The sequence below is a fragment of the Tarenaya hassleriana genome, unplaced genomic scaffold (assembly GCF_000463585.1).
Source record: "Tarenaya hassleriana unplaced genomic scaffold, ASM46358v1 Cleome36, whole genome shotgun sequence".
NCBI classification, from domain to species: domain Eukaryota; kingdom Viridiplantae; phylum Streptophyta; class Magnoliopsida; order Brassicales; family Cleomaceae; genus Tarenaya; species Tarenaya hassleriana.
In genome coordinates this window covers 147,157-172,359 of record NW_010966665.1, presented here as the reverse complement: position 1 = coordinate 172,359, position 25,203 = coordinate 147,157, and the positions used below count along the sequence as shown (strand labels likewise).

At 36.8% G+C, this 25,203-nt stretch overlaps 2 protein-coding genes and 1 pseudogene across 5 annotated transcripts in view; 1 reads left to right on the top strand and 2 right to left on the bottom strand.

The window, feature by feature from the left end:
• The first annotated feature begins 4,936 nt into the window (after window positions 1–4,936).
• On the top strand, window positions 4,937–10,376 carry LOC104822233 (annotated as a pseudogene).
• A 177-nt stretch (window positions 10,377–10,553) lies between these two features.
• On the bottom strand, window positions 10,554–16,880 carry LOC104822231 (15-cis-phytoene desaturase, chloroplastic/chromoplastic). 2 transcript variants are annotated; one of them, XM_010553375.1, is made up of 15 exons: window positions 16,597–16,880; window positions 16,196–16,432; window positions 15,974–16,106; window positions 15,805–15,893; window positions 15,049–15,106; window positions 14,609–14,764; window positions 14,317–14,465; window positions 13,796–13,915; window positions 13,407–13,620; window positions 13,213–13,315; window positions 13,075–13,122; window positions 12,742–12,787; window positions 12,242–12,429; window positions 11,340–11,502; window positions 10,554–10,880 (listed from the first exon to the last, which is right to left on the bottom strand). In XM_010553375.1, exons 2-15 carry the CDS (start codon window positions 16,355–16,357, stop codon window positions 10,821–10,823), a joined length of 1,689 nt encoding a protein of 562 aa, XP_010551677.1. In that variant the 5' UTR covers window positions 16,358–16,432; window positions 16,597–16,880; the 3' UTR covers window positions 10,554–10,820. The 2 variants fall into 2 exon arrangements, with proteins under 2 accessions (XP_010551677.1, XP_010551676.1); XM_010553374.1 differs by having other exon boundaries at window positions 16,750–16,880.
• Window positions 16,881–17,610: 730 nt separating this feature from the next.
• The window catches only part of LOC104822230 (alpha-glucosidase 2), a 10,562-nt gene continuing 2,969 nt past the window's right edge, over window positions 17,611–25,203 (bottom strand). For 2 of the 3 annotated variants that reach the window (XM_010553369.2, XM_010553372.1), the window contains exons 8-24: window positions 25,137–25,203; window positions 24,703–24,871; window positions 24,464–24,606; window positions 24,287–24,373; window positions 23,731–23,916; window positions 23,244–23,411; window positions 23,040–23,160; window positions 22,880–22,949; window positions 22,268–22,355; window positions 22,051–22,171; window positions 21,503–21,696; window positions 21,076–21,184; window positions 20,448–20,603; window positions 20,071–20,173; window positions 19,531–19,704; window positions 19,017–19,162; window positions 17,611–18,028 (exon numbers count right to left, since the gene is read on the bottom strand). In XM_010553369.2, the coding sequence (XP_010551671.1) occupies window positions 17,835–18,028; window positions 19,017–19,162; window positions 19,531–19,704; window positions 20,071–20,173; window positions 20,448–20,603; window positions 21,076–21,184; window positions 21,503–21,696; window positions 22,051–22,171; window positions 22,268–22,355; window positions 22,880–22,949; window positions 23,040–23,160; window positions 23,244–23,411; window positions 23,731–23,916; window positions 24,287–24,373; window positions 24,464–24,606; window positions 24,703–24,871; window positions 25,137–25,203 (2,296 nt within the window). In that variant the 3' untranslated portion in view covers window positions 17,611–17,834. The remainder of the gene's footprint in view (window positions 18,029–19,016; window positions 19,163–19,530; window positions 19,705–20,070; window positions 20,174–20,447; window positions 20,604–21,075; window positions 21,185–21,502; window positions 21,697–22,050; window positions 22,172–22,267; window positions 22,356–22,879; window positions 22,950–23,039; window positions 23,161–23,243; window positions 23,412–23,730; window positions 23,917–24,286; window positions 24,374–24,463; window positions 24,607–24,702; window positions 24,872–25,136) is intronic. The other variant, XM_010553370.2, reaches the window with a different exon arrangement.

The following is a 25,203-nucleotide window of genomic DNA, read 5'->3' as shown; positions in this document are numbered from 1 at the left end:
CCACAACAAAAGCATCGCATAAGAACAACAATTTGTTTGTTTTTCCATAAAAAAACAATTTTTTGTTCAAGTTTATCCCTCTTAGAAAAACATATTTAATGATGTATTTTTGTTGCGGGATAAAATGGGTCATTATAAAAAATATCCTCCCTTTTCTATTTTGACTTCAATATATACCCTTTTCCGACTGGAGCCCAATGATCCATATGATTAGAAATATAGTCTGATCACATGTTGGTCCAATTGATCATAACGTGTAATTTATAATGTTTTTATCAAATGATTACTGAGATATGGAAGGGATAAACATAATGAGTTAGTGTGATCACCATCAGTGGCGGATTTAGAAAAAAATATAAATGGGGACATTAATTTTATATATATTATTTTATAGAATCAAATGCTATTTTTATGGGGGCATAGGGTAAATTTTTTTCATAATCTTACAAAATTTACCTAATAATTACTTGTTTTTTTAATTAGAGTGGGGGCCTGTGCCCCCACCCCTCCTAACCTAGATCCGCCCCTGATCACCATAAATTTAACGTTATAACAAATGAAATCAATATGTGACCAGACTATATGTCTGGTATGTGTTGAAGTTAAAACAACAAAAAAATGGTATTTTTGATATAATGGTAAATAAAAGAATGAAAAAAGCAAATTAACCGAACAAAATATTAATATATATACATTATAGAATTAGGTAAACTCCGTGTTGATGGAAATCTCATGTACTGTTGTTGTTACTTGCTTTTAATCCTTAAAAGCGTAATAATAGATGGTGATATCCAAGTTCCATGTGATGATCATATTTTACATCAATCTTCAAAATAAGCTTCCCCTACATAAACTATCTAATGATGTGAGATTGCAGAGGAACACATGTGTACAAGTTGTGCGAAGAACGCATAACAAATGAAGAAACATGACAAATAAGATTTTTTTAAATAGATTTATATAAAAGAATAATAATTAATTTAAATGGAAATTAGTGAAAACGGGGTCGATATTAAAGGCCGAGTTTAGTTGAGCCTTTTCATGAAATGTCCATTGGTTCACATTATTTTAGGCCCTTCGTTATATTTTGGACCGTATTTGTAATTAAACATGAATTTATCCATTATTCGAATTGTCTCATTCTCTTTCTCTCTCTAGGTGGCCCCTCTCTTCTGGTAATTTTTTTAAAATACACTACTTGAGTCGCGTCAATTACACAGGTACACATGCGAAATAGGGACGAAAATTTTTAACAAATTATACACCAATATTTTGGGTAAATTACTTAAATGTCCTTACTTTCAAAATGTCAAAAATATTCTTAATGTTAAATTAAAAAAAAAATAGACCTTTTTTATTTGAAAGAATACTTTTTTTTATGGAGGAAGCACCTACTTTTCGTATATATTTTGTCCACGTGGTTTTCTATATTATTTTAGATTTTAATATTTTTATACACGTTTGTTTCTCGAATAAATCCTACAAATTTATTACGACTTAATTATGACTTATTTGTGACTTCATATATGAACTAAAATTTTCTATTAAAATTTATATTTTGTCGATAAGGAATCCACAGATAAAGAAAATAAACAAGTTATGTAAAAAGAATTAGTTTTAGGTCACAAATCACAAATTAATTAAAATTTTGTACATTTATTGATATGTACCACTAAATGTATATTAACCAACTACTCACATATTCAACTAAATTACATAAAATGAATCAAAATTCCAAATTTGTTGAAATTTATTAAAAATATTAATTCAAATCGATTAATATCACTTTATTGGATAAATTCCATCATCATTAGACAAAACCAAATCTAAATTCACGATTTTTTTAACAAATTTACAAAAATTCTATGGCGGCAAATAAGTCATAATCCAGTCATAAAAAAGTGGTTGTGGCCGATTCCCAAGACAAAATTAAAGAATCCTTATGTTTTGGATCCACTTTTCATATATATTTTGTCCACGTGGTTTTTCATATTATTTTAGATTTTGACCTTTTTTATACACATTTGCTTCTCGAATAAATCCTGTGAATTTATTACGACTTAACTACGACTTATTTGTGACTTCGTATATCAACTAAAATTTTCGATTAAAATTTGTATTTTGTCGATAAAGAATCCACATATGAAGAATATAAACAAATTTTACGAAGAGAATTAGTTTTAGGTCACAAATCACAAATTAATTAAAATTTTGTATATTTTTTAATATGTAACACTAAATGTATATTAACCAACTACTCATATATTCAACTAAATTACATAAAATGAATCAAAATTTGAAATTTGTTGAAATTTATTAAAAATATTAATTCAAATCGATTAATATCATTTTATTGGATGAATTTTATTATCATTAGACAAAACCAAATCGAAATTCGCGATTTTTTTAACAAATTTACAAAAATTCTATGGTGGCAAATAAGTCGTATTTCAGTCGTAAAAAAGTGGTTGTGGCCAATTTCCAAGACAAAATTAAAGAATCCTTATTGTTGAACCCACTTTTCGTAGATATTTTGTCCACCCGGCTTTTCATATTCTTTTAGATTTTAACTTTTTTTTGCACGTTTGCTTCTCGAATAAATTATGCGAATTTATTACGACTTAATTACGACTTATTTGCGACTTCGTATATCAATTAAAATTTTCGATTAAAATTTGTATTTTGTCGATAAAGAATCCACAAATAAAGAATATAAACAAATTATACGAAAATAATTAGTTTTAGGTCACAAACAATAGATTAATTAAAATTTTGTACATTTGTTGATATGTAACAACTAAACCAAATCGAAATTCGCGATCTTTTTTACAAATTTACTAAAATTCTATAATGGCAAATAAATCGTAATCCATTCGTAAAAATATGGTTGTGGTCGATTTCCAAAACAAAATTAAAAAATACTCATGGTTGGACCCACCTCTCAGATGATTATTCATTTTTCTTAAAAACAGCGTGTATACCTGTAACATTTTTTACATGTCCATTTTATTAAGGGTTTTATAGTCTTTTCTATCTTTTTAAGGGTAAATATGACTTTTGTTAATTCTTTCTATTTTTACGGTGTACCACTAAAATGAAGGGAAATTTTGCACCAGTATCCAAAAACGTCACGTCATTAGAAATCTATACATTTTTTTCCTTTCTTTGCAAACTATACCTTTTTATAATTTTTTGACAAAAATACTCTTACTTTATTGTATAATTTCAATGTTGCCATTATTCAAAAAAATTACAGCATAAAAAATATATTTTATTCAGAAACTTTGTTATCTCGAAAAACTGTTTTTTTTCATCCGGAATAATTATTTTTTATCTGTGAGAATCTGTTTTTATTTGGTTTAACTGTTTTTGTATACGAAAAAAATAATTTTTTTATCAAGAAGAACTGTTTTTCGTCCGAAAAAATTATTTTTTCATTCGGGAAAGACTTTTTTTTATCCGAAAAAAATGTTTTTTATCTGAAAAAGTCTATTTTCGTTTGGGAGAATACTTTTTTTTGAGAAAATTGTTTTCATAGGAGAAAAAATAATTTTTTTTATACGTGAGAACTATTTTTCATTCAGACAAAAAATATACACTCCCAAACGAAAAACAACTCCCTAAAAAAAACAGTTCTTCCGGATAAAAAAACAAACTTTTCCGAACGAAAAACAGATTTTTCCGAACAAAAAACAATCTTCCCAGACAAAAAACAGTTCTCTCGGACAAGAAAAAGATTCTCCCGGATAAAAATACTCTCCCGAACAAAAAACAGACTCTCCCGGACAAAAACCAGACTCTCCCACACAAAAAAACAGTTTTCCCAGACAAAAAGAGACTCTCTCGGACGAAAAACAGTTCTCCCGGACAAAAGACAAACTCTTCTGGATGAAAAAAGTTCTCCCGGACAAAAAAAGTTCTCCCGGATGAAAAACAGCTCTTCCGGATTACACGGTTTCCAAAAAAATCTGTTTTTTATATTGTACATTTTTTGGGATGCTAAATGATAATATTGAAATTATACAATAAAATAAGGGTAATTTTGTCAAAAATTTATAAAAAGATATAGTTTGCAAAGTTCATAACTATTTTCTCATATTTTGCAAAAGACCATATCTTTTTGTCTCACTCAACTAATAACCCCTAAAATGAATGCGACATACCCGTAGTGATGTAAAACGGGCTGGCTCGGACTGGCCCGGACTGGCTCATCTCGAGCCAGTTCAATTTTGGCTCAGCCTGTTCGGTCCGTTTTTTTACGAGCTAGAAAAACTCTGGCCTAGACCAAATTGTCCGAGCTCCGAGCCGGCTCGCGAACCAGCCCATTTTTATCTAATTATTCAAATTTTTTAAAATTACATGAAAATTAATCATTTAAAGTCTACGTAACAATATTTTGAAGTCATACAATATAACATAAAATATTTAACATAACAATCCATAAAACTATATCTAAATCAAGAAAAATTAACAAAACCAAACCAACATAAAAAAGTGTAATACACCAACAACATCAAAATATAACAAAAAATATACATCAACATCAACATAAAAAGTGTTATACACCAACAACATTAAAATATAACAAAAAATATACACCAACATCAACATATCATGAATTTTAATTTGCTATATAAACAGAAGAAATGAAGAAATTAAAGTATGAAACCCTAATATTTTTTTTAATATTAGCTCGGGAGCCGGCTCGCGAATCGACCGAGCTAGCTCGGATGGGCTCGGGTTCGTCGCGAACTGGCTCGTTCGGCCCGTTTTTATTTGGTCTGCCAATCGCGAGCCGGCCTCATTTTGACATCATACCCCCCGTATCTCAGAAAAAAGGCCCTCTCTTCTCCCACCTTTCTCAGGGTCACCATATAAAAACAGCTCCGAAATTCGATCTGATCCGATTCGGATTCTGCTTCGATCGTCCGCAACAATGGCGGAGGTGGCGAATCCAGATATGGAAGGGATCGATGGAGTCCGTATGACGTGGAACGTTTGGCCTCGCACAAGTGCGTCATCCCACTCGCTGCCTGCATCTCCCCGATCCGGCGACATGCCGACATACCTTCGCTTCCGTACGCTCCGCTCCGGTGCCGTACCTGCTCCGCCGCGCTCAACGCTTTCGCACGCGTCGATTTCACCGCCAAGATCTGGATTTGCCCCTTCTGCTATCAGCGCAGCCATTTCCCTCCTCACTACCACATGATCTCCGAGACCAACCTTCCCGGAGAGCTTTATCTCAGTACACCACCGTCGAATACACGCTCCCGTCGCCGTCGCCGGCTGCGGGGCAATTCGATCCTACGACCGGGGCTCCGACCGTCTCGGCTCCGCCGGTGTTCGTGTTCGTCCTTCATACGTGTATGATCGAGGAAGAATTAGGTTTCGCCAAATCGGCGCTTAAGCAGGCAATCGTGTTGCTCCCGGAGAATGCTTTGGTCGGATTCGTGTCGTTTGGTAATCAGGCTCATGTTCATGAGCTGGGATTCTCTGAGATGTCTAAGGTTTACGTCTTCAGGGGAAACAAGGAAGTATCAAAGGATCAGATTTTGGATCAGTTGGGGCTTGGAGCTTCTTCAAGGAGAGCTCCTGCTTCTGGGTATCCCAAAGGAATGCAAAACGGATTCCAGAGTGATGGCGTTAACAGATTCTTGCTCCCTGTCTCTGAGTGCGAATACACGCTCAATTCGGTGGGCAGTGGTTTTAATTTTCTGGATAGATTCCGATACACGCTCAATACACGTGGCACAATGGTTTTAATCAAACGAAATCTGTATGCTTAAACAAGCGTACAGATTTCGTTTGATGCATCTGCTCTTGAGTTTTACACGCAGTTGCAGTATAGGTTTTGAAAATTCTTTTGGGTGACGTTTGATATTCAGCTTTTGGATGAGCTACAAACAGACCAGTGGCCTGTTCAACCTGGTCATCGTCCTCATAGATGCACGGGTGTGGCACTGAGTGTAGCTGCTGGATTGCTTGGAGCTTCCTTGCCTGGGACTGGTGCTCGAATTGTAGCTTTGGTCGGAGGTCCATCAGTCCATGTACTGAAGGCGCTGGAACGGTAAGGCTTCTGTTGAAGGCATTGGCAAGTTTAGTCAGACCATTCCTGTGAAGCATGCCTGAAATGTTTCCGGGCAAATTATCCTTCTTTTGTCGTTCCCACAGATTGTCTCAAAGGATTTATCAGATCCTGTGCGTTCTCACAAAGATCTTGATAAAGATGCTGCTCATTATAAAAAGGCTGTCAAGTTCTATGATAGCGTTGCAAAGCAGCTTGTTGACCAGGGTCACGTGTTAGACCATTTTGCTTCTGCACTTGACCAGGTATTGCCTTGTAATGCTCATATGTTTTGTGGATGCCCCGATTCTGGTTTTTTTCTTTACGTTCGAACTTGTTAATTTTGATGCAATGCATCTCCGATTCTGTTTCTTTGACGTTTCTTCAATATGTGTCGCTAATAATGAATACATATCTTTGTTAGTTCCTCGAAAGTGTGGATTTATCTTTTATCGTTAGTTCTTGTAATCGGATCGGGTATCTAATTATAGTTGCCTTTGCTGTTGCATTTTGGATATAGTTAGGTTGGGGTTGCTGAAATGAAAGTTGCAAGTTGAAAGAACCGGTGGCCTTGTTCTATCTGAGAGTTTTGGGCATTCTGTATTCAAAGATTCTTTCAAGCGGGTATTTGATGATGCTCTCGGCCTCTGCTTTAAGTAAGTTCTGGCTCAAATTTCTTTGCAGTACTATCTTATGTTTAGTTTATGTTACATCACAAGGAGTACTCTGTTGTCATTTCAATCTTTTCCTTCTCTTTTAGAGAGTCACACTATTTATTTTTTTATTTACATCCTGAGACAACATTTTTTCACTCTGCTTTGTCCCTGTCTGACATCTAATCGTTGATTGTCAGTGGCACGCTTGAGGTCAATTGTTCAAAGGACATCAAAATTCAAGGGGTTATTGGGCCCTGCTCATCTTTAGAGAAGGTTAAACCCGGAATGCTTGAAAAACCGACTTGTCTCAAGATTTGTTCTTAGTGCTATGTAAATGTATGAAGATATCTCTTCCTAATTGATTTTAATATTGTCATTTGGCTCGATGCAGAAAGGCCCCAGTGTTGCTGACACAGTCATTGGAGAGGGAAATACTACTGCTTGGAAGTTGTGTGGCCTCGACAAGAGTACTTGCTTGACAGTCTTTTTTGATCTATCTTCAAGTGGGTCAAATGCTCCCGGGGCTGCAAATCCTCAGTTGTATCTGCAATTTCTCACATGGTATTGTTGTAGTCTCTCTCTCTCTCTCTCTCTCTTGTCCTTTTTATTTTCCTGTCATCTATTCTACCCTGGATGTATTTACTGTTATTACGTAATTGCAGTTACCAAAACCCTGAAGGTCAAACATTGCTCCACGTTACAACTATGAGCAGACAGAGGATAGACACTTCTGTGGGCTCTGAGGTTAGTCCTGATCTTCTCACTTGCTTTCTCTTTAACTCTCAACTTCATGTCAATATCTTATGGAAAAACTTGAGATTGTTTCTGCATCTTCAGCATATTCTTCCTTCATCCATGACATCAAGATTTGATCAATCACCTTGTTCCATGCACTGCTCTTTTGGGCTTTTCCCCTCCATAAGAATTCAGCTTTACGCACTTTCATGAACACTATCCGTGCTAGGAAAAACTATGATTTTTGTCTAACGTTTCCTCTCCCTGATAAACCTAGAAATTTCATTGTGATTGTATTTTTTTTATTAGGCAGTTTTTATGTTTTGCTTCCTCTTAGTTTTTAAACAGTTAAAGGTACTGCGGAGAATGTCTGATACTCATTCATGCACAAGTTTAATAATAAAATGATATGATGAAACAACGTTCCAAATAAAATTCCCCCCTGTTTCACACTATTATCGGTTTCAGGTTAATTTCGGGGTTATTATTTGGTTTGGTTGGTAGTAGTTGCATAAATTGGATGCAAGTATTAGCTTACAAGCCATTTTCTTATGCATTTGTTTCTTTTAATGAAGTTGTTCTACCTATGTGTATCAAAAAGCTTACCAGCAAGCTATGTTGATTATGTACATCTGTAGGAACTTGTGCAAGGCTTTGATCAAGAAACCGCTGCTGTGGTAATGGCGAGATTAGCTTCCTTGAAAATGGAGACCGAGGTATTTGTCAACTTTCTTATTGCTTAAAACCAATGGATTCAAATTGGTGCTAGTTTCTTGTTCTGGGTGTATCAGTTCTTGGTGCTGCATATGACTTCTAATATAAGGTCATGTTTTAATAAAACGTGATGGGGATTTCATTTCTTCCTCGAAAAAGATTTTACCAACATCTGGACTTACTGTGCCTGTATTTTGGCTGGCCCTTGTGAAATTTAGCTTTCATCTCTTAGACAATAAGTCAATATACTTGTATATCTTCTAATGGGTAGTTTCTGTTATCTAATTGTTTCATGTAAGAAATCTGTCATGTTTTTTTCCTCAGGAGGGATTTGATGCTACACGGTGGCTAGATCGGAATCTCATTCGTTTTTGCTCTAAGTTCGGTGACTATAGAAAGGATGATCCATCATCCTTCACACTAAATCCATACTTTTCCTTGTTCCCTCAGTTCATGTTTAATTTGCGGAGATCACAATTTGTTCAGGTAAAATATCTACAGTTGTTTTTGTTCATGTAATTTTCCTACAGTTGGATCATGTCTTCTTTCGTGGCCTTTATGTTTTTTCAGGTCCTTAACAATAGCCCGGATGAAACCGCCTATTTTCGGATGTTGTTAAATCGGGAGAACATTCCGAACACAGCCGTTATGATCCAACCATCATTGACGTCATATTCGTTCAATTCTCTGCCTCAGCCGGCTTTGTTGGATGTGGCTTCCATTACTGCCGATTGTATTTTTTTATTAGATTCTTATTTTAGTGTCGTCGTCTTCCATGGAATGACTATAGCTCAATGGCGAAACATGGGTTATCAGCATCAGCCCGAACATGCGGTATGTATGCTCTCAAGTTATAATTTTTTTTTTTTGTGAAAGCATTTGGAAAATTTCAGATTGTCATCCGTAATCATAGATAAGCATATGATGAAAAGTATCGTTCTTTTGAGCTGGGTTGTTGAAATTTAATCTAAAAAAAGGGAAACCAAACTGATACATTTAGTCTAGGATGTTCCTTTTATTAAATGATACGATGTTTTCATATCGGTAATGTCGTGATAAATTTGCTGATGATGATATTTGTAATCACTTGTGTTAGGCCTTTGCTCAACTGTTGGAAGCTCCTCAAGAGGATGCGCAGGCGATAGTTCGAGACCGTTTCCCTGTCCCAAGATTAGTTGTGTGTGATCAACATGGATCTCAGGTCAGTTTTTCTCGTTCTTATCTATAATCGTGCTCTTGCATTTTGTTTGGAATTCGATTCCTGATATGGCAATGCAAGCCGAGATGAATTTTCTTTGATGATTTCTATTTTCTAGCCCTTGTTCTATATCTTGACATTCGACCTATATGCCATTCATGGACCATAGAATTGTCGTATTAGCATGTTCCCATTGCATTAGAGGGATGGGTGCGAGTTGACTACCCATCCTCGGCCTCACCCCACGGGTTTCATGGCCGAAGTTGCTCAGTCTCTAACTTCGTGAGACGGGTATGCGGCTGACGGTCAGGGTGCCCATGGGTAATCGGACACATGCGAAAATCTCAAAACCTGCAAATTTCTGTTTATCAGAGTTGATAATCAGGGTATGATAGGTAAATTTACACGAAAATAGATCTACATATTATTGCAAGCTCTAGCCTTTGGCTCATTAATGCATCTCGGAAAACTTTACTTTCTGTCTATCTGTTCACATATGTTCCCATGATAATGCATGCAGGCGAGGTTTTTGTTGGCAAAGTTGAACCCATCGGCGACGTACAATAACGCCAATGAGATGGCGGCTGGCTCGGACATTATCTTCACCGATGATGTGAGTTTGCAAGTCGTTTTCGAGCATCTTCAGAAGCTGTCCGTTCAATCTTGAGAACCCAAATGAGCCTAAACCAGGTTTTATCTTTTTCTTGAATCTTTCCCATCGTTTCCATATTCAAAAGGGTTTTTTGTTTTTGCATCGGATATCATTTGATGTGGTGTTCAGTTCATAGGAGATGAGGTTGAGGACTGTCTTTTTTTGGGGTTTTGTATTTTTGCATTTGGTTTTGTCTATTCAATGCAGTGGAGGAGAGGATTCTTGTTTATATGCTTTCCTTCTCTCTGTCCATTTCTTTGTGCTTGTTATGTTTCTTCTCTGCCAACAAAAAATTTATATTACATTCGTGAATTGTAAACTATCTTGTAGTTTTAGCTATTGTGTATGATTTTAGAATTATTGTGTTCTAAATATAATCTCTCTTTTATGTGGAAAAGAGAGAGAAACCTGAATTTACCAGAGATTGGTAAGAAATTATGCAAACTTTATGGAACTACAAGAATTATTCAAAACTGTCAGATTTGTTACCATTGTTAACGGAACCTTGTAATAGAATTGATCGGTAAATTGAAATAGCGTTGCACCAACAAAAAATCTCATCATAAAAGAACACAGAAAAAATGCATGTATACATATACACATCCATACACGTTTATGCACATGCTTATACAGATGTAGATACACACATGTATATATGTGCGTATATGTGTAACATGTATGTGTATGTGATATGATATGTTATTATTTTATAGAACAAGGAAAAATGGATACATACATTTCCTTTGCAAGAGATCTACACACAAGTTTGATCAGATTCTTCAACAAGCAGTAAAAAGGACTTCACAAAACAGTTGCCTCTGTCAACTTCCTTGGCCCGGAAGCAGCCAAAAGCTCGCAATCCTGATGAAATATCAATACCCACAAAACCAGGACTCTAATGATTATGGACGAGTTGATATAAGCTGAACAAATCAGTTTCTCAGTTCCGGTTAAATTAGTTCACAGATCATATCCAGTTTTGGTTCCAAACTGTTCGGAACTGGTGTGTCCTAATGACCAAACTGAATCTAATTTTCAGACCAATCAGTCCGTTTGATCTAATCACTAGATTGTTTTCGAGTTTCAGAGTGTAAGCTTTGTTAATATCAAGAAAACGGATCGGGTTTCGTAAGCATAATGGTTTTCAAGCCGATTTAACAGTGATCATAACCAGTTTAGGTTCCGAACTGTCTGGAACTGGTGTCCTAACGACCAAACTGAATCTAATTTTCAGACCACTAGTAGTAGATTTGTTTTTCGGGTTTTTAGAGCAAAGCTTTAAATATCAAGAAACGGGGGTTAGGGTTTTCAGAAGCGTACCTGAACTATAGACTGAGCACAGAACTTCCCAGAGAGGACGGCACCTTCCATTGACGCCAAGTACTTCTGTTTAGTGTAGTCTCCGGCCAAGTAGAATCCTTGTATAGGAGATCTTTGTAAAGGCCTACAAGGTTCGCAGTTCGGTACTGTCTTGTACACGGACCTGATGCATGAATGAATACCATTATCGGTCAAGAATCAAGATTCTGTTCACATGAGAACAAAAAAAAAACGGGTCTGTAACTGTTTCTTCTCATCGGGGATGGAATTGATATTTCGGTAAAAGATTCTGATAGTTTTCTACCACTTAAAGAGTCTGCGAATCTTTCCCTTTAGAGATGGGCACAAGTCGGTTACCCGAGATTTTTGGGTTACTCGAACCACACCCAAACATCTCGGGTCTCATTGAGATATTACCCGATCTTGGACTCGTTCTGGCCGGGTATCGAACCCGAGATTCAAATACAAATCTTCAAGCTTTCGGGTTTCCCAAATCCAAACTAAAATAATTTCATCCAAAACCCTAGTTTTTTTTACATAATTTCTTTAAAACCTAGGGTAAAAACATCAATTTACTGTTTTGGGTACCTGATACCCAATCTCGCACGCAAGTATACCAAAAACCCGAACTGATTTTCGGGTCTCCCTAGTAACAACACCCGATCTTATGTAATAGTCGGGTACCCGATCCATGGGTCGGGTTAGGTTGGGTCGAATAAACAAAATTCTGGCTTTTTTACCATAAAAAAAGTAGGAAAAATGCCATATCTAACTAAACCCTCGGAACCTTCCTCGGGCTAAAAGCCCTGGCCACCCATACGAGGGCCTTCTCGGTCAAAGCCCGAAGGTATCAGATTTCGTGTCCAATATTTTCGTTTTAAAGTTAAAGAAATGGTGCTAACCTCGGAGTTTTAACGACTTTGTATTTCAAGATTTTGGCTTTGCTCTGGTCAGCTGTAATCTCATCAGGGAAGAGCCTTTCGAGTTCCTTCATCGTTGCTTCAATGATATCAGAGTCGCTGCGCGAGATCCATTCTGCCGCCGGAGCAAAAACCAATTCCAGCATCGACCGGTTGGGATCGTAATATTCCTACACGAAATCAGAAAAAACAGAACACAAAAAACACAAAGCCTTGTAAGGTTTTTCTATACGTAGTAGCATGGAGCTCTTTCAAGAAGACTATGCTTTCAACTTTTCTACACCCGAAAAAAAAAATCAAATAAAAATTCCCATACGTAACAGAATACAAATCGGCGATTTAGACTATTGCTACATCAAATTCAGACCGAAGATAAGCCAAGAGGGTTTAAGGTAAGGAGTAAACCGAATTCAATGCACCAAAACTTCTGCAGAACCCATGAAAGTTACAGTTCAAAACCAGACAAGGAGAAGCCACTTTACCTTACAAGCTAACGACATATCAGCGTATACACTCAAGAGGGCACTTCTGCAAAAAAAAAAAAAAAAAAAAAACAACAACAACAAACAAAGAAGAGCGCTTAGAACAGATGGAAAAGTGTCACCAAGGATGAACTTCATGTTGTTCAAGAAACAAAAAAAAAACGAATTACGTATAGCTTTTTTCTATAGATTCCTTTTGTGGTTCAGATTAGATACGTTGAAGAAAATTTTGGGCACGATTTGGGACAAAAGATTCTAACCTCAGAAATGGTATAGGAAAAATAGATGTGAATGCAAAAATGCAGTAAAAGCGGCATCAAATAGGAAACCGACCTGCTAAAAAGTAGGTGATCATATGTGTTCTTCAGTTTTCTGTCAAACCTGTCCAATGCCATTTGAAACAGCACTTTGAAGCTCTGGTTATTGCAAGCAAACAATGAAAATAACCAGGATATTATAGATCTCACTAACCATATATGAACATTAATAACCGGAACTCCAACTAACTTCTCCAACCCCCTGAAGTATGATAATTCTTTCCAGGTATCCGGCAAAAGGAGCTTCAGGATATCAACTATAAGAAAACGTCGAGAGCAAATTAGAGAAAATGGGAAATGAAAGTCCAGATGAAATGCAAATCCATAAAAAGGGCATAGAAGTAGGACCTGGAGTTGCAAACACGTAGGCGTCACCTTCGATATTGGCTCCATCACTGAGTACAAAACTCTTAACTGTCCTGTCTTTATTGAGCTCGATTTTCTTTATTCTAGAATTTAGTCGTACTTCCCCACCTAATGACCGAATGTGATCCACAATGGGCATGCAGAGCCTCTCCGGGGGGTTACCATCCAAAAATGCCATCTTGGAACCGTGTTTTTCCTGTCATTACGATTTGCATAAGCATAATATAACATTTCCAACGTAAAGTTTTGGCATAATGTAGAACTTTTCTGGGAATTTTGTGGATAATCTTCTTAAAACATTCTACAAATAAGTTTGGGTATGATAAAGGAAGAAAAGAAGAAAACAATTATGAGAAGAAGGGTTGTCATACTTGAAGAAACCTGTTCAAGGCTATCAATATGCATTGCATTGATAGTTCTTCGGGATTTATAAAGTTTAATGCCTTTGACATTGCAATGAATACTTCATCAGTCACACGCTCGGGTACGCCCTGGAAGAATATATATGACCAGGAAAACAAAGAAAAGGATAAAGGAAATTGATTAAGATTTCTTTATTTGGCGGAGACATACAAGCACATGCATGTGAAAAAATGCTAAAAGCAACCACATGAACTTGAACAAAAAAAGAAGCTAACTATAACAACAAGATGGTCATAGTTGAAGTAGACAGCTAATGACAGGGAAGAATACAAAACAAACAAATCGAAACCAGCAAAGAGCAGCATGATGAAACACTAAACCATAATAATCTGATGAGCAAATTATATCATTCTAGAAAGAGTTGGAATGTGTGATACGTTTCAGCAAAACCAATTTCGATACAAGATACAATCATTGACACCATTGGCATTAGCTTTGCAGGAATTATGAAATCAAATAGTCTGTTTACCTGTTTTTCCATCCATTCTTTAACTGATAGACCATCTTGAGCCTCAACATAAGCCTGCCCACCAACCATAGCCGGTAGAAGTCCAATAGCAAACTTCACTTTCTCCGGCCACGTTAACATTTCATTGTTTCTTAAAATGGCCCATATACCTAAAAAATTAAATATCACAGCAACAACTCTTTTGGTCACTAACTCAAGGTTACCTTCCTATTTTATCTTACTTGATAGTTTGATTTCTGCTTATACATAAATAGATGACTTAAATAATCTTAATGTCGGTTTATCTTCTCACCGTTTAAGGGTGCTGGTAGGACTTCAGGGAAATCAAATCTACTAAATTCTCCGGGTTTATTTGGCATAGCAAATATCATGGAATGCTCCTTCCACTGTAACCGATCATTGATTCCGAGTTCTCCAAACAAGTTCTGCACATTTGGATAGGCACCAACTTCCAACAAAAATGTATAGAGAGTCAAGCCCAAGCAATGGATTTCACATGAGAAAAGAAAAAAATAAAACGGAAAAGAAATGAACTAAAATATAACTTTGGTTAGCCAGTTAATCATAAGATTTATTTCATATTTTGACTCTAGATATGATGGGGAGAGGTGGGGAAGCCAATAGGAACAAAAAATTCAGGAACATTTATTACTATTAGAGTACATTGCTCTAAATTTTTATGGCTCTCTTTACGATGTGGAAGCGGCAGAAAGGATGTGCATTTGTACTTACAGAATATATGTAATCCTGTCTCATACCAGTCTCCATCTTCATCTTGCCATGCAGCTACCTGGAGGAAGACAAACTTAACACTGTCAGCAGATTTTCTAGAACAAAAAACAATACAACTTGCTTGAAATGAAACAAAAGATTTGCTTCCTCCTGTATATAGTGTTGAAAAGCATGGGCGCCGACAATGAATATAGACAACACTTTTTAAGTTTCAATCTGTGAAAAACATTATCACGGGAGGAGAACGATAGAACAGTTGTTCACTTCTTTGTGTAATTTGACCCAAAGAACCTCTCGTTTCCTTCTCTCATGCCTTAGTTTTCACTGTTTGATCAGTTTGCCCAAGGTAATGACCCAAAGAGTAACAAGTAGAATTCATCATTGATCAAAGGACCTTTAAAAAATTTAACCGAACAAACAACCACATACAGGATATTTTGATACATTGTCAATACAACACAAGAAATATTACAGTTGTCTTCCTATTTTGCAGTGAACTCCTATCTGTTGTTTCACATGTGCTTGAACATATCATGGTAACCGTGTAGGCAAACACCATGGACAATTAAATCCACACAATTTTCCACTTTACATACTACTCATAACACAAATGGCATGCAAAAATAGGCATTAAAAGCAAAACAATACAACTGTCAACTTATGCACCTCCAATGTGTGGCAGGTTCATTTGTTTGCAGATACTGAATATTTAGAACTGTTAACGTAGTATATGCACGGAAAAACCAGTACAGTTACCTTCCCACCAAGAACATCTCTTGCTTCAAGCAACAAAGGTTTGTGGCCTGCATCAGCCAAGTACTTTGCAGTAGACAATCCCGCCAATCCTGCAATTATGCCAGAGGTAAGCTTCAACATAAACAATCAAGAACATAAACCGCTGAGGGAGAAGTTAAAATTCATCCACCTGCACCAGCAATGACAACTTTCAAAGGTTTTTCAGGCCGAGGAGCACTACGAAAAGATGAAGATAAGGTTGCTGCTTCCAAGAAATTTACAGTGTTCTCAAGCTCTGGTCTTGGATAATCAACACAAACTACCTATGCAAAGACCCCACAAGAAAATCCTCTTCAACCATAATAACAATACTTTGTTCAGTTTGTTAAGAATTCAAGGAAATATCAGAAACCTGCAAACGACCAGCACTTCTCCTTGTTCTTATCTTGAGGGCTTGAGAAGAAGGAAATCTAAAACTATGCCCCATTAGCTCACAAGCACCAGATGTTAGCCCCTCAACCAACCTGTTTTGGCACGCAACATTTGTCGCAGAAACACTCCCAAATACAACCATTTTACGCAGTTCTCAAATTATACCGCTCCAAAGAATGATTCAGTAACAATTTCTCACAACTTCCACCCAATGCCTCTGCAAGGAGAGATCAGAGAGTAAAAATCAAAGAACCCATCACAGACCACAGAATCAATTACCCACTGAAAGACCACAAAGAAGGAACACAAATTTCACTATTCTAAGAGAAACCCAGCTGCAAAGAATTAAGGTTAAAAAGAAACCGAGTTCCAAACAATTACAATACACGTGAATGGTTCACAATCAACAGCTAATGAAAGCTCAATCAAAGACGAAAGCTTTAGAATTTTCCAGCGAAGTAGAAAAACCCAGAACCCAGAACCCAGAAATCGGCGGAGGAAGAAAGTAAAAGGGTATGTATGTATTCTCTCAACCTTTACAAAAAAAACAGTGAAAAAGTATGTTGAGAGAGAGATGGCAGATTGATCAATGGAGAAGAAGCAGAAGAAGATGAATAGATAAAGAGGGGTTAGTGGGCGAAGAAGTCGATAACAAAATTGAACGTCACTACCCATTTGTCTGGCTTACTTTCGTCCCTCGCTTCTTGCATTGCTTTGCAACCAAAATTTGGTTTTGGATTTAAAAAAAAAAAAAAATCAACCCATTTAATTTTCACTCATTAAGCCTAAAGTTTGTCTTTGAAGTTTTTTTTTGTAATGCTATTGTTTTTTTTCTTATCTTTTGGGTGATTTTAGATAATAGAGATAATTATTTTTTAGTTTTTTTTTTTGAAAAAAAGGGCTTGAATAGTTGTAGTTTTTTTTTCTTACACTCATTCATCACCAGCCTATAAAATTACAATGAAAATTCTTGTGAAACAAAATATATAGTGAATTTGTATCACTTAATTACGAAACAGATGGCTTTCCACCAAATATTTGGGTTTTAATGCAACCACAAATCTATAAACATTATGGTAACCCAAAAAGTTAGCTTAAACTATTAACATTATATAACAATCTACCAAGAGGTAGTCTAGTGGTTAATTTGAGAGAACAATGTAGTTCAAAGATATTTGATTTCACCTGGTGGCGAGAGACGTAATTTCTAGATATACAAGATTCATATACAAAAGTTGGTTCCATACCAGAAATTTATCTAATGAGCGCGCCCGAATGATAGTATTTCCGTTATAAAAAAAAACGTTATACAACAGTAGAGATTTGTCTCCAACACATATTATAAGCCCACAAAGGACCAGACCGGTCTCACATGAAAATGCACAACAGAGCATGAACAGAAAAGACAGGTCAGAACATAAACTGACCATTTATTTATTTAGTTTTTTTTGGTAAAGGTTGTTTGTATTTCATTTTCATATGTATAACTTTATTTTGTTACGCATTGTAATTATGCATGTAACTTTAATTATATTCGTGAGAATGGTGAAGCCATAGAGCACAGGAGACGAATGTCTTCATATGCAATATTCTGCCTGCGTTATGCGTTTGAACACTGTTTATATGAAGCTTATGACCTCGTACTCATGGTTGATTACCAACGGCGATTCCTTTGAGACAGGTCTCTCTTCAGACCAGAGCTCCAAGTTCACAGTTCCACAGTCCCAATGGATCAGACATTTGAAGACCTGTTTCTCATCGAACCGGTTTATCAGCTGCAGATTAAGGCACTTATTTACAAGCCTCCATTCACCTGAAACAAAAAGGATTTTTTTTCCCATCAAATGAAGTCTATAGGACACCTTGAACTCGGCTGGTGAGTCTTTTCGCAATCCAAGAACGCAAATATGATATTCTGTCAAAAGGGTAGCGGAGTTCTTGCTATACTAGTTCAGTTCATACACAAGGCAAGTTAATGGAAACTCTGAACTTTTTGTCAAGAACAATTCGGTTCTTACAGATATGGAAATCAAAGCATGCTGATATCAGATATGATCTTCTGTCAAAAGGGTAGCAAATTTCTCGCTATATTAGCCAGTTCATACACACGACCAGTTAATGGAAACCGTGAACGCTTCTTTGTCAAGGAAAACTTTATTTGATATGGAAATCCAAGCATGCAGATACGATCTTCTGTCAAAAGGACAGTGAATTTCTTGCTATACTAGTTCAGTTCAAATACCAGGCCAGTTTATGGAAAAATCCTGAACTCTTTGTCAATGAAAATTATAGTACGTTGAAGTTCTTGGCAAATGGAGTTTTATACCCATGAAGCACGTCAATGCAGAAGGATTAAGTCTACTAATGCATCTATTCTCAAATCTATCATATTTCTCGGGATAGATTCCAACACAATTGTCCATATCACATATTTCATTCCTCTATACATCCCAAAAGCTGCCCAATTTGCAACGAAACATTCCTAATGTAGTCATCTGATGTCTGGGGGGATTATGAATTCAACACAAATTATCTCAACAGTGTCAGCTGATGATCACACGATTCAGTGATGATCAATGCGAGTTTCGGCTGGAACACATGTGCAGTTGAGATCTCGTATTTCCTACAGGAAGTGAAGGATCACAGGATTGAGGCTAAACCTTCACTCCTTTAGGGTTTTGTAGATTCTCCTATACAACAATACGCTGAAGTGTCTCTCACATTTCTTTCCTAGCTAATTTCAGCTTTTCGCATGATATTAAGAATTGTACGAACTATAGAAGAGTAGTCAAAGTACTGACCTTTTGGCAGGTTGTTCCCTTCAAAGAATTGCTCCCCGGATTCTGGCCAAACTTCATGCTTTGAACCATCAACTGAGGTGAACGAGATAAAAGTCTCGGTGGGGTGCAAAAGAGTGAAAGTCGGATGTACTCTTAAGCATACCAGCCTGCAAAAGTTAATGCAGAAAAATCATCATTTTTGGCTAGCCATCATTTTCTTGTAAGTAGTCTCCTATATTCAAATCGTCATTTGATGCTGCAATAATTTGGTCACTTTCCTAACAGAAATTTGATTTTTTTTCCACTTTTTCTGTTACTATAATATAATTTTTTCAGTTTTTTTTCCGTCTCTGCCACGGTTATGTATGGCCTAGATAGATTTTGTGGCTAGCCACTGATACAATCACCATGGTAGAAAGAAAGCTCCAAACAAATTATCTTGGCACTTATGTATGGCAATTGTTTTGATTCCTTTTAAATTCTGGCAAAGCATCAAAGTAACAGCGAAAAGAGGTAGAGAAGAAAGAGGGCAAACCTTGAGAATCCACCTGAACCAGCACCAACGTTACGGGCTTCAATGCTTGAGGCAATTTGGAAAACATTGGGATTGTCTTTAGGTATAGTAATTTTACGTCGAAGAATGATTCCACCACCTATATCACCTTCTAAAATAATAGATTCTTCCTCTCCTGCATGTTCCAGATCTCTCCTACAGAAGATTAAAGATTGACATCAGCACTAAGGGTTTAAATTCTCTAGTGAGGAAGAAAACACAGGGGGGATATATTCCTAGCCAGTTTCAGTTCAATTTTTGCTGCAAGTTATATTTGATATTTACGGATTATACTTGAGGATCGAAAACTAAATTCAATGGTAAAATTTATACATTCTTGGTATCTCCAAGTGGGTGGACCAATCCCTACATTGCTCATAACCTTAAGTTCAAGAATTTCACTATGTTTTATTCTGTCATCTTGCTAGTTCTATTATTCTAAAGCTTTCAATTTTTTTTAATGTGGATTTCATTATGTATACTAATGAATGTGCACGTAAGAGAGTGTCGTAGCAAACTCACTCAATGACATTATATTCCTCGGTACATCCAGCTGATCGGTACTCAGGATTGCTGTACTCTTCATAACCATTGATATCTATCCTGCTGTGAAGCCATTGCACTCCTGCAATACCGAATAAACCAATATCCTAGATTCAGTGGAGCCTTATGAGTCAACCTATATATAACACGTTCAACACTGAAGTATGAGGTGATTCTTAGGTTATTTAGATATTTACATAAAACATCATGCTCTACCAAAATATTAGTTTAGATCATAAAAACACAAGATGGATCAGAACAGCTTTCAGCTCTTTAATGGGAAAGCTCATAATACATACAAAGATATAGAATTAGAAAGAGACTGCAGAACAGGTCAGTCCATGTTATAGGTATACCTGTTGGCAAATGCTTCATGGATAATATTCTTCCACCAATCCAGGGAACTATATTAAGAGCCCAGTCACCAGCTTGAAGTTCAATTGGTTCCTTTGAAAGTTCCATTCCCTTTTGTCCAAGCTGCTGTTCCCTCTCGGGAAGAAGTTTTGCATTTTCTATGTTCAACAATAAACAAGGTAATGCACAAGTAAATTAGCTAGTTAATAATCCAGAGGTGGATACCTTCACAAATGATACCTGATGAATATGTTTAGAAATTCATAACCACATAATAAACTTGGAAAGATAGATATCTCATCAAATATATGAGAAAAATTGCAGTTCACTGATGCTGCATCCTCATCTCCAATTCAACTGAGTACTGAAGCAGCATGTACTGGTCCAAAGGTTGGAAAGAGACTGGTGAACTAAGCATCATACTAGAAGGTTGTGTCTTGTTTAACGAAAAGAAAGGAATATAGGTGATGCCTCGTAAAGCTGAAGAACCAGAAAGGACATGATGGGTAGAATCCAAAACTCGAAGACTTTAATGGACCAACAAACAAAATAAAGGCAGCAATACATCTCAAGGGCTAGCAAGCAGAATAAATGATTATGCTACCGACATGTTTCGAGGATGAGATTTACCCATACGAAGATTGTAACACTCCTTGCTCTTGGATACAAGCTCTGAGACTGTACTTTCTGAAGGAATTCTGATCTGGATATCCTCTCCATCCATCCCCCAAGTATCAAGCTGTTCAATATGATTATCATACAAGATAATAGAACTCAATTCTACACTTTTGGCAATAAAGAAACATCAAACTAATGAAATTCTTACCAGTTGAAGTACCATGGGGATAGACATATGTAGATGCTCCCAGTTTGAAAGGTTATCTCCTGTCCAAGTTGCAGCGAATCTTTGGCTACCAATGAATCCAGCTCTTGTCAGAACAAATGGCCGCCTATTCTCATCAGCTAATTTCATCCCTTCATAAGTTGACCTTGCCATCAGCATGCCATACACCTAGACATTGAGAAATTGAGGTGACGTTAGAGGGAAAGAACATACCATAGCACCTCCACCTAGTAATAACTGGACATGAAGACGGCGTTTTGGCCTCTGCCACTCTCCTTCCATTTTTGAAACTCTTAGGGTAACAGTGGAAGACTGTCGCTCGGCAATATAGTGTGTCAGAAGATATATGCCTTCAGTGTATCCATATCCATCTCCATCATCTTCAAACAGGAGTCCCTTAGCTTTCCCTGTCAATGGGGAATTCCTCTTCAATATTCTGCTTGTCACAGAGTAGATAAACAGGCATAACAGCTAAAAAAATTCCAAAACAAGTTCTACAGCCTAATATGTGATCACGACATTCGAAGAGTTAAGAATCTAGTTTGTCCATAAGCAAGAAACGCCAATTCTGCATCCTTCAATGTGTATTTAGAGTACTCGTCGAAGAAGGGACAAGATTTTGTAGAGTTAGCTATAGTCAACCATAATGGAGACAAACATATTTCTGGTCCTTCGAAGAACAAGGCCATAGTATTAGTGCGCATGTACAACAGTGTCTTTGAAAATCCTTCATATAAAATGATAACGGACATGCCAATTACCATTTTTGTCTAATGACACGAGAAGGGTCAAGTCGTCGGTTGGTCTAGACTCCCCAACATGCAAATGTGAAGGACCCAATGGTATAATTGATCCACCTTGTAAATATAAAGCTGGTAAATCCTGACATCAGCAAAGAAGTAACAAAAAAAGCGTATAAGCTACAATTTAAATTGTTTCCTGCAAAGAGAAAGAAGAGACGATGTGAATAACCAATACCGGATGTGAATCTTCAAAATCGAAACTCAACCAAGTTCCTTTAGGCAACAAATGCTGTGACTCATCAGCTCCCTGGCTAGATGAAGTGCTAGCAGAGAATAGAATGCAAGCCGGGCCAGGTAAATGAGATAAATGTTTGAGAGATATAGCAAATCGGGTAGCAACGCACAAGAATAACTAAACAACTAAACTCTCGGAATTTATCGAGTAAAATAACTATCAGAAATGACAGAGAGGTGTTTAAAGATGAAGTATGAATAAGATGATGGTCTTCTCTTGTGATGTTATCAAACTAACGTTTGAAGTAAATCTGCTAAAGACCACGTTTCGATGCCTGATCCCTTCTAAAATCAATCACCATGTCCTAGAAATAGTTCTAGCCACATTAGCCTTCTAAACAAAACACTAAACAGGTTATCTGATCATCATACGCTTAATAAACACTTTCATAGTATAAAGCATTGAGACACCGAATTTCGGAAAACATATCGCATGGAATATTAGATTTCATGGAAACTGCAACCTTCAAGAAACGGGGAGTAACAAATTGGAAAATTGGAGAGCAACAACGCAAAACCCTATTAATCCATGTCTAAATGAGGAGAAGAAAACCTTGCATAGACGAGAAGTGGACCCAAAAGAAAGGCATTCTCAACAGTCCTTAGCTGGGGATCTTTTGGATCTACAGATGCAATATCAAGAAAAGTAAAGGCGTATGAGAAATTCTTACATACGTTCATGACATGAAATAAATTTTTTTTCCCAAGCCTACCAGAGAAAAATATGGGAGTTGCTACTGGAACACCAGTTTTATGAGCCATGTAGAAAAGAGTGTACAAATGTGGTAGGAATTGGTAACGCCTCTTCAAGGCAGCACGACAGACTTCCTCGCACTAATTAAAAGAGTACATATTAATAAAAAAAAAATCAAAATAAACCCGCAAAAATTAGAAAAAGAAGTTGCAAAAAATACTACCTCTCCCCCAAAGGACCAAGGCTCATGATCATCAGTACCAGCCTCAGAATGGCCACGGCAGAATGGAAACATAGCACCAACACCCATCCACCGTCCAAATAAACGTGGTGTTGCGTTGCCAGCAAATCCACCGATGTCCGGCCCTGATAAAGGTTGACCACTGAGCCCCTGAAAGCAATTCATCATCTCATAGTTGAAAGGCATATTTTATTCCACATAATGCTTTAATAGAAAGAGAGAAATCGCATTAGCAAGACCAAACTACAATATGAATCCCCTCTGAACTGCGGTAGTAAAGGAAGAAAATTCCCCGTAAATCAATTTAACTAAATTCTCATGAGTATAAATTCTTTGGCCCTTAATGTGTTTGAAGTATAAATTTTAGAGGGTAAGAAGAATCACATCGAGATGGATTATCATACAAGATAATAGAACTCAATTCTACACTTTTGGCAATAAAGAAACATCAAACTAATGAAATTCTTACCAGTTGAAGTACCATGGGGATAGACATATGTAGATGCTCCCAGTTTGAAAGGTTATCTCCTGTCCAAGTTGCAGCGAATCTTTGGCTACCAATGAATCCAGCTCTTGTCAGAACAAATGGCCGCCTATTCTCATCAGCTAATTTCATCCCTTCATAAGTTGACCTTGCCATCAGCATGCCATACACCTAGACATTGAGAAATTGAGGTGACGTTAGCTTGAAGTACTCTCTGGTACAACCACCATCACATGAGAAAAAAAGGTATCCATAGGCCAAAGATTCACCATTCTGAAAAAATTCAGGACCAAATATATTGAACTTTGAATGAACTTTGAAGATTCCATGTCCAGAATTATTCCTAGCTCATGTATCTAGAGAGCATTGGCATAGAATTTCACTGGTTGGCAAGTCATGAGAACCTATGTGGATGCTGCTAGCAATTCTTACGAGTATTGAGAGAGAACAATGCAAAGAAAAGCAATACTTCTTTATAAACACAGCAAACACCATCAGACACACAAAAAGTAGGAGATTCATGAGGCGGGAGAGAACTTACATTGTGATAGTGTGAGTGGTTTTGATGGCCTCCAAGCTCATCATCTCCCCTGTGAATATTGGTTTCAGGCATTGTCTTTGTCACAACCTGAGCATTGACAAATAAAACCATGGGAAAACTAGAACAAGATTCTCTTCTTAAAAAACAACACTTGTAAGAAAACTCCTTGTAATTTACCTTAAAGATTGCCGGCTCATTCATATCGTTCCATATGCCATCAACACCACTTGAAATAAATTCCTTAACGTGATTTGCCCACCAAGAGCGAACTTTTGAGTTCGTATAATCGGGGAAAACGCAAGGCCCAGGCCATACTTCACCTAATGAAACCACATAAAATTTCAGCGTTCCTGAAGAAAGTGCCAAATTAATTGGATGGGACATGGCAAAAAGATCATGAGAAGGAGGTCATATACCACTAAAGGGCCTCCCATCTGCTTGTTTAATCCAAACATCATCTTTGGTTCCACTATTGTATACAAAGTAACCCTCCTCCTGTTTTATTCCAGGGTCAAGCATCCAGATCGCTTTGAAACCATTGTCGTGAAGATATTCTGCCAAAGCATTTGGGTCTGGGAAACGCTCCTGAAAATTGCATCGAGAAATCGTTTCTCGTTTATAATATAAATACCTAAAACTCATTACATTGAAATCAAGGGAAACTATGAGAAATCCAGTTTCCAAAAGATTATCATTCTTTATCTGTTGGCACAGAACCAATGGCTTTTATTCACAAGAATATATTTGCTTTTCTTTGAGCATGTGAAGGAGGTCATCACTATGGAATAATCCAGTTGGGAGTTACCTTAACAATGATATTATGTAGAATACAGAGAAAAAAAAAACGTGCCTTGTCAAATGTGAAACAACGAAAACCATCCATGTAGTCAATGTCCATCCATATAACATCAGCAGGA

Excerpts from the sequence above, each read along its gene's own strand:
- LOC104822231 (XM_010553375.1), bottom strand. The coding sequence starts at position 16,357 with ATGGTTGTATTTGGGAGTGTTTCTGCGACAAATGTTGCGTGCCAAAAC. Across the intron at positions 16,107-16,195 it reads GAAGTGCTGGTCGTTTGCAG|GTAGTTTGTGTTGATTATCC; the intron begins GTTTCTGATATT and ends GTCTTTGCATAG. Across the intron at positions 11,503-12,241 it reads AAAGTCGTTAAAACTCCGAG|GTCCGTGTACAAGACAGTAC; the intron begins GTTAGCACCATT and ends TTCATGCATCAG.